At 43.2% G+C, this 15,428-nt stretch overlaps 1 protein-coding gene across 1 annotated transcript in view; it reads right to left on the bottom strand.

The window, feature by feature from the left end:
- Positions 1–9,271: 9,271 nt before the first annotated feature.
- LOC123124088 (ankyrin repeat domain-containing protein 65-like) overlaps positions 9,272–15,428 on the bottom strand; it is a 29,039-nt gene continuing 22,882 nt past the window's right edge. The window contains exons 4-10 of the mRNA XM_044544790.1: positions 12,257–12,396; positions 11,601–11,684; positions 11,323–11,448; positions 10,838–10,990; positions 10,270–10,371; positions 9,607–9,777; positions 9,272–9,283 (exon numbers count right to left, since the gene is read on the bottom strand). Of these exons, the coding sequence (XP_044400725.1) occupies positions 9,272–9,283; positions 9,607–9,777; positions 10,270–10,371; positions 10,838–10,990; positions 11,323–11,448; positions 11,601–11,684; positions 12,257–12,396 (788 nt within the window). The remainder of the gene's footprint in view (positions 9,284–9,606; positions 9,778–10,269; positions 10,372–10,837; positions 10,991–11,322; positions 11,449–11,600; positions 11,685–12,256; positions 12,397–15,428) is intronic.

The following is a 15,428-nucleotide window of genomic DNA, read 5'->3' as shown; positions in this document are numbered from 1 at the left end:
CATCTTATATGCTCCGTGGCGTTCAAAACCTTTTTTGAAGTCCCGGTTCTAAGCCGTAAATATGGTGCACTAAACTATCAAGTAGTCATCATACCGAGATTGTCAAACATTCATAACATCTGCATCTGCTCCTACAATAGGTCTATCACCTAGCGGTGCATCAAGGACATAATTCTTCGGTGCAGCAATGAGGATAATCCTCAGATCACGGACCACATCCGCATCATTGCTACTATCATCTTTCAACTTATTTTTCTCTAGCAACATATCAAAAAATAAACGGGGAACTACATCGCGAGCTATTAATCTACAACATAATTTGCAAATACTATCAGGACTAAGTTCATGATAAATTTAAGTTCAATTAATCATATTACTTAAGAACTCCCACTTAGATAGACATCCCCCGAGTCATCTTAATGATCACGTGATCCATATCAACTAAACCATGTCCGATCATCACGTGAGATGGAGTAGTTTTCAATGGTGAACATCACTATGTTGATCATATCTACTATATGATTCACGCTCGACCTTTCGGTCTCAGTGTTCCGAGGCCATATCTGCATATGCTAGGCTCGTCAAGTTTAACCCGAGTATTTTGCGTGTGCAAAACTGGCTTGCACCCGTTGTATGTGAACGTAGAGCTTATCACACATGATCATCACGTGGTGTCCCAGCACGAAGAACTTTCGCAACGGTGCATACTCAGGAAGAACACTTATACCTTGAAATTTTTAGTGAGAGATCATCTTATAATGCTACCGCCGTACTAAGCAAAATAAGATGCATAAAGGATAAACATCACATGCAATCAATATAAGTGATATGATATGGCTGTCATCATCTTGTGCCTTTGATCTCCATCTCCAAAGCACCATCATGATCACCATCGTCACCGGCTTGACACCTTGATCTCCATCGTGGCATCGTTGTCGTCTCGCCAACTATTGCTTCTACGACTATCGCTACTGCTTACTGATAAAGTAAAGCAATTACATGGCGATTGCATTTCATACAATAAAGCGACAACCATAAGGCTCCTGCCAGTTGCCGATAACTGATACAAAACATGATCATCTCATACAACAATTTATATATCATCACGTCTTGACCATATCACATCACAACATGCCCTGCAAAAACAAGTTAGGCGTCCTCTACTTTGTTGTTGCAAGTTTTACGTTGCTGCTACGGGCTTCTAGAAAGAAACGTTCTTACCTACGCATCAAAATCACAACGATTTTTTGTCAAGTGTGCTGTTTTAACCTTCAACAAGGACCGGGCGTAGCCACACTCGATTCAACTAAAGTTGGAGAAACAGACACCCACTAGCCACCTGTGTGCGAAGCACGGCGGTAGAACCAGTCTCATGAACGTGGTCATGTAATGTCGGTCTAGGCCGCTTCATCCAACAATACCGCCGAGTCAAAGTATGACATGCTGGTAAGCAGTATGACTATTATCGCCCACAACTCTTTGTGTTCTACTCGTGCATATAACATCTACGTATAGACCTGGCTCGGATGCCACTGTTGGGGAACGTAGTATTTCAAAAATTTCCTACGATCACGCAAGATCTATCTAGGAGATGCATAGCAACGAGACGGGAGAGTGTGTCCATGTACCCTCGTAGACCGAAAGCGGAAGCGTTTAGTAACATGGTTGATGTAGTCGAACGTCTTCACGATCCAACCGATCCAAGTACGGAACGTACGGCACCTCCGTGATCTGCACACGTTCAGCTCGGTGACGTCCCTCGAACTCTTGATCCAGTTGAGGCCGAGGGAGAGTTTCGTCAGCATGACTGCGTGGTGACGGTGATGATGAAGTTACTGGTGCAGGGCTTCGCCTAAGCACTACGACGATATGACCGAGGTGTGTAACTGTGGAGGGGGGCACTGCACACGGCTAAGACTCAACTTGTGTGTCTTTGGGGTGCTCCCCTCCCACGTATATAAAGGAGGGAGGGAGGAGGCGGCCGGCCTAGGGGGCGCACCAAGCATAGGGAGTCCTACTAGGACTCCCAAGTCCTAGTAGGATTCCCTTTCCTATTCGGAGTAGGAGAGAAGGAAAGAGAGGGAGAGGGAGAAGGAAAGGAGGGGGCCGCGCCCCCACCCCTTGTCCAATTCGGATTGGGCAGGGGGGAGGCGCGCGCCGCCTCTTCGCCCTTCTCCCCTCTCTCCACTAAAACCTAATAAGGCCCATTACTTCTCCCGGTGATTTCCCGTAACTCCCCGGTACTCCGAAAAATATCCGAATCACTCGGAACCTTTCCGATGTCCGAATATAGCCTTCCAATATATGAATCTTTACCTATCGACCATTTCGAGACTCCTCGTCATGTTCGCGATCTCATCCGGGACTCCGAACAAACTTCGGTCATCAAATCACATAATTCATAACACAAATCGTCATCGAACGTTAAGCGTGCGGACCCTACGGGTTCGAGAACTATGTAGACATGACCGAGACACATCTCCGGTCAATAACCAATAGCGGAACCTGGATGCTCATATTGGTTCCTACATATTCTACGAAGATCTTTTATCGGTCAAACCGCATAACAACATACGTTGTTCCCTTTGTCATCGGTATGTTACTTGCCCGAGATTCGATCGTCGGTATCATCATACCTAGTTCAATCTCGTTACCGGCAAGTCTCTTTACTCGTCCGTAATGCATCATCCCGTGACTAACTCATTAGTCACATTGCTTGCAAGGCTCATAGTGATGTGCATTACCGAGAGGGCCCAGAGATACCTCTCCGATACACGGAGTGACAAATCCTAATCTCGATCTATGCCAACTCAACAAACACCATCGGAGACACCTGTAGAGCATCTTTATAATCACCCAGTTACGTTATGACGTTTGATAGTACACAAGGTGTTCCTCCGGTATTCGGGAGTTGCATAATCTCATAGTCTGAGGAACATGTATAAGTCATGAAGAAAGCAATAGCAATAAACTAAACGATCATAGTGCTAAGCTAACGGATGGGTCTTGTCCATCACATCATTCTCTAATGATGTGATCCCATTCATCAAATGACAACACGTGTCTATGGCTAGGAAACTTAACCATCTTTGATTAACGAGCTAGTCAAGTAGAGGCATAGTAGCTAGGGACACTCTATTTGTCTATGTATTCACACATGTACTAAGTTTTCGGTTAATACAATTCTAGCATGAATAATAAACATTTATCATGATACAAGGAAATATAAATAACAACTTTATTATTGCCTCTAGGGCATATTTCATTCACTGACAACTACTCATGTTCGAAAATTTTCTGCAGCCAATACAGCTGAGCATGTTATTCTGAATAGTGATGGTCAAACTCTTGCTTATACGAGTATCTTGTGGCGACTAGCCATGTATGGGTTTCGCTTGGAAGCATACTAGCATAGTGTAGAGGCTCACATAATTCTCGAGAGGTAATTTTAGTCTAAGCACATAGATGTAAAGATGATATCCTTCAATACCATGTACTCCGTATTTTTTTTACTTATGGTTTGATCTTGTAACAAATAACAGGAAGATATAAACCTCTGACCTCGAGTATGAGTTCATAACTGTAGATATTGCAGCAAGTGTTATCAAGATTACTCGAGTCCATTGATATAAAAAAAGTTTAGAATGAATTTCGTGGCTACATGATAACATTCCAAAGGAATATTTGCACAACAAAGGAAGATTAATGGTGGGAAAAGGATACATAAGAATAAAGAGAACAAACTTTCTTCGTTTTGAGACAACATGGATACATGTCCATCGAATTTATGGATTCTCCACAGTTGAGAATGTTTTGTTTTCATCGGGTTGATTTATCAGAATTTACATGCATATACTAGCAATTGTTTCACCTAAACCCAGTTGTGACCGAGCTATGCATTTGTTTGTAGACTGTTTGGTTGATCCAACAATTCCCTCTCTACCCGCTAATGACTATGTTCTGCCTTTCATGTACTTATGACTTGCAACTTCATCAGCGAGAAGGGCCGGCGTGATGCTGGTGTAGCGACGGTCACAATTCTGCTGTGTGGGCTGATGATGACGATCTGCAGGACTTAAAAACCAAGCATCAGATCCTTCCCCTCCCTAGGTCTAAGGCTATCGAGGAGGTAGTAATAGGCTTAATAAAAGCAAGAAAATAAAACCATCTCGATGAGCTTAGGAGCAACATGTCATCAGCATTTACATTTTTCAAATACTTGTTCGACATTTTTTAAAATGCTTGATTAACATTTTCTAAAAACATGATCAAATTGTTTCATCATTTTTAATACATGGTCAATAGTTTTTATACATATTTAAAAAATCAAATGTATGATTAACATTTTTTCAAATGCTTGATTAAACAGTTTTTAAATACATGATCAAATTTGTTCATACACATTGAATTTTTTTGTATACGTGATAAACATTTTCTTTATACACATTTAATTTTTAATGTAGTCTGTTTGTTTTAATATAAATATTTAGAATATTTGAAAGTATAAAGAAAAGTAAAAAACTAATAGCAAAAAACAAAAACAAAAACAGAAAACGTGAAAAAAAAAGAAACAAAATGAGGCTGTGGCCTCCCGTGCACCTGGGCCGGCCCATCTGGGGCTCCCCTTCACAGGAGGGTTCCCTAGATCCCGCTATAAGCGAGACATAGGGGCGCCTGGAGGGAAAGTGCTATTGTGATCCCGAGCACCTGTAAACTCGGTATCGTTGCCGTTGTCTCGCTCCGAGATGCCAATCGCATCACGTATGGGCCAGGTATAACTAATGTACTGTTGTAAAATCCAGGGCCCATGGCCCACAACTGTCAGCCAAGAAACATTACGCCGTCAGTCAGGTTCCGTGTGGCTCGGACGGGAGGAAACGGTATGAGCCATCATCCACGAGATTCTGAACTAACGTCGTCATCCACGATACGCCCCTTAATTGTGCCGCACCTTGTCTCCTTCCTCAAAAAAAAACACACACACACACACACACCGCCCAACAGCACAGCAAGATCCCCTCAAGAAAAGAAAAACCACAGCAAGAGTTTTTTTTAACCACAGCAAGAGTTTTCCCTCGAAAGAAAAAAAAAAGACGTATATACAATGCAGGGGTCACCTCCGTCAGCTACAACTTATGTATCCGTCCACCTAAGTTCTCTCAAAAGAAAAAGGCGATTAATAAGCGCCGGCGCACCGGCCTAATCGTTCGGCGGTCCACTTTCAGCCGTCTGATTAAGTTGTCTGCAGTTGTCTGCCGCACGAGCACGTATGGAAAAAGACCCCCTGCCTCTCATCGCTCCCTTTGTCTCGCCGGATCACACGCTCTCTGATTGCCGCACCTCATCGGCCGTCCTCGCCACCCTCGCCGGATGTCCTCGTCGTCGGTCGCCGCACTCGCCGCCGAGCGCCGCATCTCGCCGCTGGTCGCCGCCTGCACTTGTCTCTGACTCCACGCATGCAACGACTGTGGCCTGCAATTGCAGCCCCGATAGTGACGGTTGCAGCTCCGGTGGCGACGGGCCCGTCGCTCGCCGTCGACGCTCACCGTCGGCACGCTCGCCATCGTCAAAATCGCAAACAAACAAGGTGAATTGGTTCCAGCAAAATTGAAGAACAGTTGTAGCACAAAAATACACTGGTTCCAGCAAAAAAAACCAAGACGATGGTAACAAAAATAATGGATGTTTGTTCCAGCAAAAATCAAAGCAGTCATAACAAAAAGAAATTATGCTTGCAACAAAAAAAGAAAATGGTTCCAGCAAAAGTACCTGTCGTTCCAGCAAAACTATGAATCATCTTCGTTGGGGTCGTAGCAAAAAAATCGTTGTTTCCGGCCAAAAAACTGCTGGTTCCAGCAATGATGGATCGCTGCCGTGGCCGTCGCAAGACGGCTATCGCCGGTTCCAGAGCATTTGTTTTGCTGGTTGCAACTCCACCTGCCTACGGTTGTAGCTCAATGATGGATCGCCGCCGTGGCCGTCGCAACACGGCTATCGCCAGTTCCAGCATTTGTTTTGCTGGTTGCAACTCCACCGGCCTACGGTTGTAGCTCCGCCGCGCCGGGGTAGCAGCATCTCTGCCGCGAATCACATCGGTGGTTGGTGGTGGCCGCCCCGCTTGTAGCCCCGTCCTCCGCTGCTTGCAGCACCCCCCGCTCGCGGTCCCCTACCCAAAAAAGAGGGCATCGGCAGGAGGTGCGGGCGCAGCAGTCGAGAACGACGGCGTGCGCACCATGGCGACGAGCTCACCTAGGCGACCCATAGTGACGAGTGAATCCTGGGTGCGCAACTCCCCCCTTTGCAGCAGCCCTGAAGGGTGTGGTGCGGGCGCTCTCAATAGCCCTCTATAGCTCAGGGGGTAGGGGAGGGAGGAGTAGAGAGAGGAAGGAGATGAGCAAGATTGGGGCTGCCGCTCCCATGACTGGTGATGGAAAAAGAAATGGAGGAAGAGAGATGCGGGAGGAGGAGATAAGGATGGGAGGGCTGGGCGGTGCTAGGACCCACAAAACGAGTGGCCAAAGACGTTTCTATCATACAATGCACGAGCGACCGGCCCAAGCGTTGCGCCGGCGCGCCGCACAGAAACGTTTCCCAAAGAAAAAAGGGTTTGAACTAGTACTATCTGAACATTACCAGATACATGCGCGTACACCTGTCTTAGTGGTGTTAATTTTTTTCTTGTGGAGAGTCTTAGTGGTGTTAATGAAAGTACCATTAATATTCTGGACCATCCAGCAAGCAGAATCCTCACATTCTATTTTCCAGACAGATTCTGAGCACGCATCACACAAGCAAGATTCAGAGCACGCATCACACGAACAAAATTCAGAGCAGCTAAATGAATCATCGATCACACACACGCATGGAAAAACAGTTTCATATTACACTGCAGAACGGACTAGGTTTATTCAGTAAACTGCATTCAATCAAGTTTGCAATAATATAGTCTGGGCTACCAATCTAAACATCCACTAGCTCACAGTTCACATACCTGCTAGAAAAATTCAATACTCCAACATAACTGAAAATGTCCTCTTTCACCATGAGCTACAGATTACATCAACCATGTATCAATCAGTTGTTATTCAGTCGTAGCTCTACTGCTTTGTTGCAGTTGTTTCAGCGGCCATCTTCTTTATGGCAACCTCCATTGCAAGATTCTGGTCTACACAAATCATTTGAAACAAAAGAAAACAGTTTCATCACATTCCCAAGCATCCATACAAATTAGATCAAGTGTTTTAGTACAGAAACATACGAACCTGTTAGAATTGTTTTTGGTGGTATACCGACCATCATCCTAATAAACTTGGCAAGAACCCACTCAAAGCTTTCAGCCTTCTTATCACGGACCAATACCCCTGCCAAGATTATGCTAGGAAAATGATTGTTCACCCCAACAAGCATCTCAAAGGGCATGTCACATAGATTTGTCCGGTAGATAATGCCACAACATCACCAAAAAAGGTGTATTGCAATCTACTGCTCCCATTTGCCCACATCAGCAGGCAGACAGTGTAGTGTTTGCCCGTAAGTGGGAGACAATGAATGGTTTTGCTGCTCACAATGCTCTGCTATGTAACACCCACTATGTTTTGAACGCAACAGCCTTATCAGAGCGGCACTCACATCAGCAAGATCGAGTGTTCTGGACAATAGGTTTCTCTGGAACACATTTAGTAAGCACAACTCAGATCACGCAAAACTTATTCAAGAATCATGTAAGCATAAAGGAATTGATGTTTACGTACCACGCAACCGCACACTATTTCTTGAATCCATTTTGTCCTCTCCACATTTAGCCGGCTTTTGCTGTATCTAATGCCGAATCCTTTCTCCCAGGAATAAAGGTTGTAAAAATCATAGGTTTCACCTAAAGGAATGACATTGCCTCCATTTGTTTTCTACAAGACCATGAATCGCCTTCTCTAGATAAGTAGTCCGATATGGACATGGCATCCTGCCTTGTGCAACGGCGCCAATCCTCACTCTGCACGCAAAAACATGACACCACTTTGAGTTTACTTACTCCATTTTCACATTCTACTCCTAACCAACTGAAACGACCACTGAGCAATTTTTTCAATGAAAGTGCACAACCTTTTCTTTTCATATATGTCTGCTCCCAAGTGTCTCTTCAATTATTAATCTGGTTTACGATTCACGGCTGGGTACTGAACTTCAGAATTTTTTTACCTGACAAACACCAATATTGCAACAATTTTTAAATTGAAGAACTACCTTTTTTTTATGATTCTACTACTAGTTCATATTTCTGAACTAACCAACCACTTTTCACTTTTCCGAGCTATTCTAAATATGACAAACTCTAATCAGGTTTATGATTCAGGGCTGGGGGACTCAACTTTACAACTTTCCACCGACCAACACTAATATTGCTATAATTTTTAAGCTGAGGAGCTACTACTTTTTTCTGATGATTCTACTAATTTCTATTTCTGAAGTAACCAACCACTTTTCACTTTTTCTGATGATCGTACAGGGTTTACGGCTCGCACAGGAATTCAATGCACCACATCCCGATGCTACACGCAACAGCTGAGATAACGAGCGCCTGTGTGCTCGGGTTCACAAACTCCGCCTGGAGTGCAAAGTGTACTGATGCTTGAACTTACAGCCCGGTAAACAAACCATCTTGCTACCATTGCCTGCCTCTTCTATTGGATTCAAACCCACAATTCCGCCGCTCCTCTCAGTGTCAGCGTCACATCTTCGGACTACCAATTTAGTACCAGACTGATCAACGACAACGGTTCAAGCAACCACATCTTCGGCATGATTTTGTGACAGCATTTCCTTTGATTGCGTAGTAGTAATAGTAGTACACATTGGTAAATGATAACTGGTCGTGCATTTTTGTACTGATTTACCCTGCACAATAAGCTATGACACTTCCATCTTGTAGCAAAGAGAGGATCTGTACTCCTGTAGTATGTTCCTTGCAGACATAATGGGAACTGGCAATGCAAAATATATCGATCTACCATCAAACGTTGCACTCTAGCATAATTAGCCAATTCATCGTCCTCTATGACACCTCTATACAAACAGGTCATTAAGTTAATAAGTTCCAGAAAGCTAAAAATAGGTAGCCAGTAAACTGTGATGCTCTAAGCTCCCGCTACAGCCCATGAATTGCGTCGCATGATTTAAAGTCCTGCAGGGTTTTTTTTTGTCTGAGAACACACAAAACAAAAGAGCTTCCCATTCTGCGTGATGTGGTCGGCATGCAGGGCTTGCTCACTTCAGCTCAATCACCTCCCTGCAAGAATCATTCGATTAGAACATGTTAAAGAAACAATCGAATTCTACTGATTATGCTCACACCAAGCTGACAGCGTTGATCTAGTATTACTAGAGAAAAAACAAGATGAAAGGTGAATATTATACAAGAGTAGTTTCATAATCTCTTGGCTTTCCGGATCCAACTGTAAAGCGCGCGAGAGGGAGTGATGAGCACCGGCATATTCCTAAGGAAGGCAAGCACATTGCGGGATCAAATACAAGTACTCTTAGGAATAAAGTAGTAACAGATATCAAAGGAACAAAGGGAATTTTCAGAGTCAACTCTTCTATGGCACGGACCTTCATACACATCAGAGCTACTCCAAGCCGATAGTGTGACTTGGCCCACTTTGGGCGAAGCTCCCGACATTTATCTGCATCATCATAAGCCCATTCTCCATGACCCATGCGAGCCCAGCAAAGACTCCGGTTTGACAACAATTTAGCGTCGAAGTTATCCATCCTCAGTGCCTGCAGCAGACAAAGCAGTCAAAAAAACATTGTTGTTGCCACATTTCATTTCCAGGAATGCTGTGTATTATACACCAATAATTTTTCATTTGCCCCACAGGTACAAGGACACATGGACTGGAAAGTTGAACTGTGATAAAAGAGAAACTCCCAGCTGAAATTCCACGCAATGAATTAAGGGCTAAAAGAGGAGCTTATGATTATTTTATTTTTATAGCACAGCTATCGCCATTTTTTGTTATTACCAGCTCTATGCGTGAAACCTGTCCAATCTACACAGTTCACCAAACACTGCATATATGCGACCAGCTGTGCGCACTAGTCAATAGTCTTTCAACAGGTTGATGTGATAGCATTACTAGGTAACTGGTTAAGTTGTACACATTGCCAAGGTCAATTAATGCTAATGATAAACCGACCAAATTGTAATGGAGGAACATGTTTCATGGATGTACCTTTAGTCAACACAGGGAAAAAACTTTGAGAATGTACCTGCGTGTAGAACACTGATGCATTCAGATAATCCTGCTTCCTAAATGCTTCATCTGCTTGTTGTTTCAGGTCAGACACACCCTTTTTCACAAAATTGTCATCCTGGGCAACTCATAATAACTTGAATCAGGTGTACACACATAAAGATGTCTGATGCGTGTGAGGGAGAAACACTAATATAGCAAAGATGTTAAGATGAAGTGGATGGATACAGGAAACAGTTTTCATCAATGCAAAGATTTGAAAATCCGGCTCTCACTTGCTACACAGACAGGAGCTCTTTAAGAAAATTGGTACACCTGTTATTTTTCAACAAAATCGGTCTTGATGAATTACCACTTTAGAAAATTAAGTTAACCAATAAGACATCATTTAAATAAAATGAGTTTTCAGGAACAGAGCTTAGGCAGCAAAGAAGGTGTAAGGAAACACATGCGCATTTGACGAGTATGGAATCGGAAACTATACTTGGAAGTTTCAGTTAAACATCAAAGCCGACATTCCTCAGAGAATTAACATGGACCAAAATTGGCGTAGGTGTGCAACAAAATATGCTACAGTGCCATACCTCAAGCTGTTTGATTTCCATCTCCACATGACTAATGATTCCATCAACGCTCCAATTTGTCACAGTTGGAATGGGAGAGGTGAAAGGAAAGAGAATCTCAAAATCTTCCTGTGTGCCATATTCAGCAGCCAACTCTATTGGCAATCTACCAAACTGTGGAGGAACAGGGAAAGCTTTACAAAAGCTATTCAACATCAGAAAATAAGGAATGGTCTCGAGGCGATCCAGGCAAACCATATTGATTCACTACCTGACTAAATTAACAAAGAGACACCACAACGGCCGAAATACAAAACATTAACAAGCTTATGCACACAAAAAAGGGTAACTTTGCAAAAGCCCTTTATTTTTACATTACACAGATAGCATCATGTAGATGTACTTGCTGCATAACTCGCACATTTAATGCATGTAAGTATAGACGAGTCTACTGAAACTGCAAAGCCAAGCAAGACACAGAAATGTGACAAAGAGTGCATTCTCACCGTGTCAGGGACATTTGGATTTGCACCAGCTTCCAACAGGCACTTAATAACTTCAGTTAAGCCCTTCTCTGCAGCCGCAACCAAAGGAATATCACAAGGACTACCACCGCTCACATTAGCTCCACCCTATGAGATGCAGGAATAAAAGAAAAGCCAATTATATGGTTTTCAAGTCGTTGATACAGACATGATTGAATCAAACGTCAGTCTATAGAAACAAATAAGCAGAGGATACTGTATGTACATTTCTACTGCAGTATAAGCATAGGATACTATACCTGAATCAATAGCTTCACACAGGACACAGATGATATATCTATTGCCATCCCTAAAGGTCCAAACCGACGAGTGCCCTTGTTAGGCTGGAAAACATAAATAAACATTTTATTTTCATGCCAAAATGTGAAGATGGAGCTTGTAAGGGAAAAAGAGCTGATCTGATACTCCTTCCAATCCATATTAAATTGTCGCTGATTTAGTAGAATCGCAACAATTAATATGGATCGTTGGGAGTACTTCTTTTAAAGGTATAGCCTTATACAGTTATATCTCCCTTTGCTCCCACTGAACTTTTAGAGTTTTTGTGTGGGTCACTGGTCCCATCATGCCTGGTCTAACTCAGACATTAACAGCTACAAGCAGGGCCTGTTTGGTTTGGTTACAAAGGTTGACAATATTTGACACACTTTTAGCTGAGCATGACTAATTAATGATAGAAAATGAGTGATGTATGCCGACCAAGTAGTAGGAAAGGAATCTTGCCAGAAGTGCGGTTGCAAACCAAACGGGTAACTAAGTCACACTTGCATGGTAAGTCACCAACCAATAATCTCACCAAATACATGTTGGAAGAATTGGAGAACGTAACAAAAAGCCAGCAAGAGAAAGAATTGGAGTAAAAAGCCAATAGATCAATGAAGATTTTGAATATTACATCTGCATTGTGCTGCAAAAGGATCTTAACCGTGCTAGCATGTCCTCTAAGAGCAGCAAGAGACAGTGGTGTCCCAGAAAATGATAGCGCATCAATATCAGCCCCTCTAGAAAGAAGAAACTTTACTATTTCAGAGTGCCCTGAAGAACAAAAAAAAACTAATTTAAGGTCATAACAGTATATGAACAGAACAGTTTTGGGAAAAATCGTTTCAATAACTATTGATGGAAAGCAATTGTTCGTTCATATTTCCCTGAACAGGCATACAGAACAAATTACCATAAACAGCTACCATAAGATGGTAATCATACACAAAATAGTGTACGAAATAGATACCCAGAGTCCAGAGAAACTTGCATATCATATGAAGTAAGCAAACATATCTTGGGAAACTAGATTAGATGGCCAAGACAAAAACAACATCTCAAACATATATATCCTAAGAGAAGATCCACATACTATAAGGATAAATATAAGAGCCCTTTTACGGTGATTGGGGCGGTACTGGGAGTACTTTCAAGTACTTACCCCTTCGATTTTTATTAGCCGTCCGATCTGGTGGGGGATTAAAAATGAATTAACTTAATTAGTTTAATCAGAGAAGGGCATAATGGTCCAGGGTAAAAAAAAAATTTCAACCGATCACGTCCACGACCAGAACCACGTCTAGATCTAGTAGCTCGGTCAAGTCCTCCTTCTCGACCAGAACCACGTCTAGATCTAGTAGCTCGGTCAAGTCCTCCTTCTCGTCCTCTTCCTTCTGTCCGACGAGCCCGGCGAGAGGAACCAATTCACTGTCGTCGGCGTCGTTCTCGTCCTCCTCCTGGTCCCCTTCACTATAAAAGACGTGGTCGGCGGCAGGAAGAAGAATAAGGCGTGAATCTGCGGCGGCAGTGTCGGTGGCGACGGCGGCGGCGGTATAGGAGAAAGCCCCCCACTGATCCCATCGCTTCCGGACTTGCATCTTAAGGTATGAATCGCCTGAATCTCAACTTACTTTGATTCGTAGCCTGCACTTCCTACTTAGATTTGTTTAGTCATCATCGATTTAGGTTTCCCTAGTGCATGCAATTCAATTTAGCAGTACTTACATCTCTGATCACGTCTGATTTTTATTAGCCGTCCGATCTTGCGGGGAATTAAACTTGGGCGTTGATGATTGGTTTCCCTCACATGTCAAACGAGCAAAGTCTTTTCCATGCACTTGTCTTTGCCTATGAGCTATTTTACACCTGCAACATTGATAAACAGAAAGATGTTGATGATTGGTTTCCCTCACATGTCATATGCAGGAAGACATGGCGTATGCAAGTGATGAGAGTATGTTCGAGTATCTAAATGTTGTCAGCAAGATGTTTGATAGTGAGGCTGAAGGCTATGAATTCTACAACAAATATGCTCTTGAAAAAGGTTTTAGTGTGAGGAAAAGCTACGTTGAGTGGGATGGATCCAACAAATACATAATTTTAAGGAAAAATTGTGTGTAGTCATGAAGGGTTTCACGAAGAGAAGCACATGAAAAGAAAGATGGAAGATTGAAAGAGGAGGCCACGAAGTTTAACTCGTGTTGGGTGTAATGCTAAATTGGTCATTACGAGACAAGAGGAAACCGGTCGGTGGTTTGTCAAGGATTTCATCGATGAGCACAGCCATCCTCTAGCCCCACGGGATCTTTCTTGTCTGCTGCGTTCGCACAGACGAATTAGCGATGAGCAGAAAGCGGACATTGCGGACATGGAAAAATGTGGGATCCGCAAATACCGTATTATGGATATTTTGTGCTTTCAATACGGTGGATTTGATAAGGTTGGATGCATAAAGAGGGACATTTATAATTTCTGCCATGCTAATAAGCAGGAGACAATCAGTGCTGGTGATGCTAATACGGTGATCATGCACATGATGGCGAGGCGAGAGCGAGATGTGGATTTTTTCTTCAAGTACTTGGAAGACGAGCATGGCCATCTGAAGGGACTGTTCTGGGCTGATAGTCAATCGCGACTTGACTACGAGGCTTTCGGAGACGTCATTGTTTTCGATAGCACATACAGAACCAACAAATACAATCTGCCATTCATGCCGTTTGTGGGGTTGAATCACCATCGCAGCACTGTTATTTTTGGCTGTGGTATAATTTCTCATGAAACAAGCCAGGCATACGAGTGGATGTTGCGGACCTTTTCTGATTGCATGGCACAGAAGCATCCGATATCTGTGATCACAGATGGGGACCTTGCAATGCAAAGAGCAATCAGGGTGGTCTGGCCAGACTCAAACCATAGACTATGTATATGGCACATTCAGCAGAACATTGTATGCCATCTGCATGATGATGACGTAAAGGAGGAATTCAGATCTTTCATTTATGATACTTCTTTCATTGAAGAGCATGAGATAAAATGGATACAATTCTTACAACGAATAAAGTAACCAGTGAGGAGTCTTGGTTGCATCAGATGTATCAGATGAGAAAGTTGTGGTGTGCTCCATATCTTGAGGGGCGTTGTGTCCTAGGATTGAGCAGCAATCAGAGGAGTGAGAGCTTGAACTCTGTGCTACATACGCATCTTGAGGGTAAGATGTCGTTGTTTGAAATGCTAGAGCACTATGAGCGTTGCCTTGCGTCGCGACGGATTAACGAAGCTCTCCAAGACGTTGAAGCCTTGCAGTCCGTTCCATTTACAGAGGAAAATGCTTCGCCGCTTGAGAAACACGCCGCAACAGTTTTCACACCTAGTGTCTTTAAGATGGTCTTATGGAGCATAGATGCTGTCAGCAAATGTCAGATGAGAGAGATACTAGATGGATCAGAAGATTCCACTTATGTTGTGTCCAAGCAGGAAAGAATGGATAAAAAGTTTGGAGTGCGCATTGAAGAGCAAGGAGGTCTTTTGCACAGGGTGAGTTGTTCTTGCCGTAAGCTGGAATGCGCAGGCACACCATGTTCCCACATTTTTTACATATTGGGGATTTTAAAACAAACAAGTCTGCCCAGTTGTTGCGTTCCCACTAGGTGGACTATGAATGCAAAATGTGCATATGCACCTACCAGAAAAAACCAGATGTATGACTATTCGGTAAGCCTGCAGAGGTACCGCGAGTTGCGGAATTGTAGTCACGCCGCAAGTTTCAAGGCATGCCACTCTGATGAGGACTATCACCGTCTAAAGAT

This window comes from Triticum aestivum, chromosome 5D (assembly GCF_018294505.1).
Source record: "Triticum aestivum cultivar Chinese Spring chromosome 5D, IWGSC CS RefSeq v2.1, whole genome shotgun sequence".
In the NCBI taxonomy this organism is placed as follows: domain Eukaryota; kingdom Viridiplantae; phylum Streptophyta; class Magnoliopsida; order Poales; family Poaceae; genus Triticum; species Triticum aestivum.
This window is presented reverse-complemented; position numbering and strand designations above follow the sequence as displayed.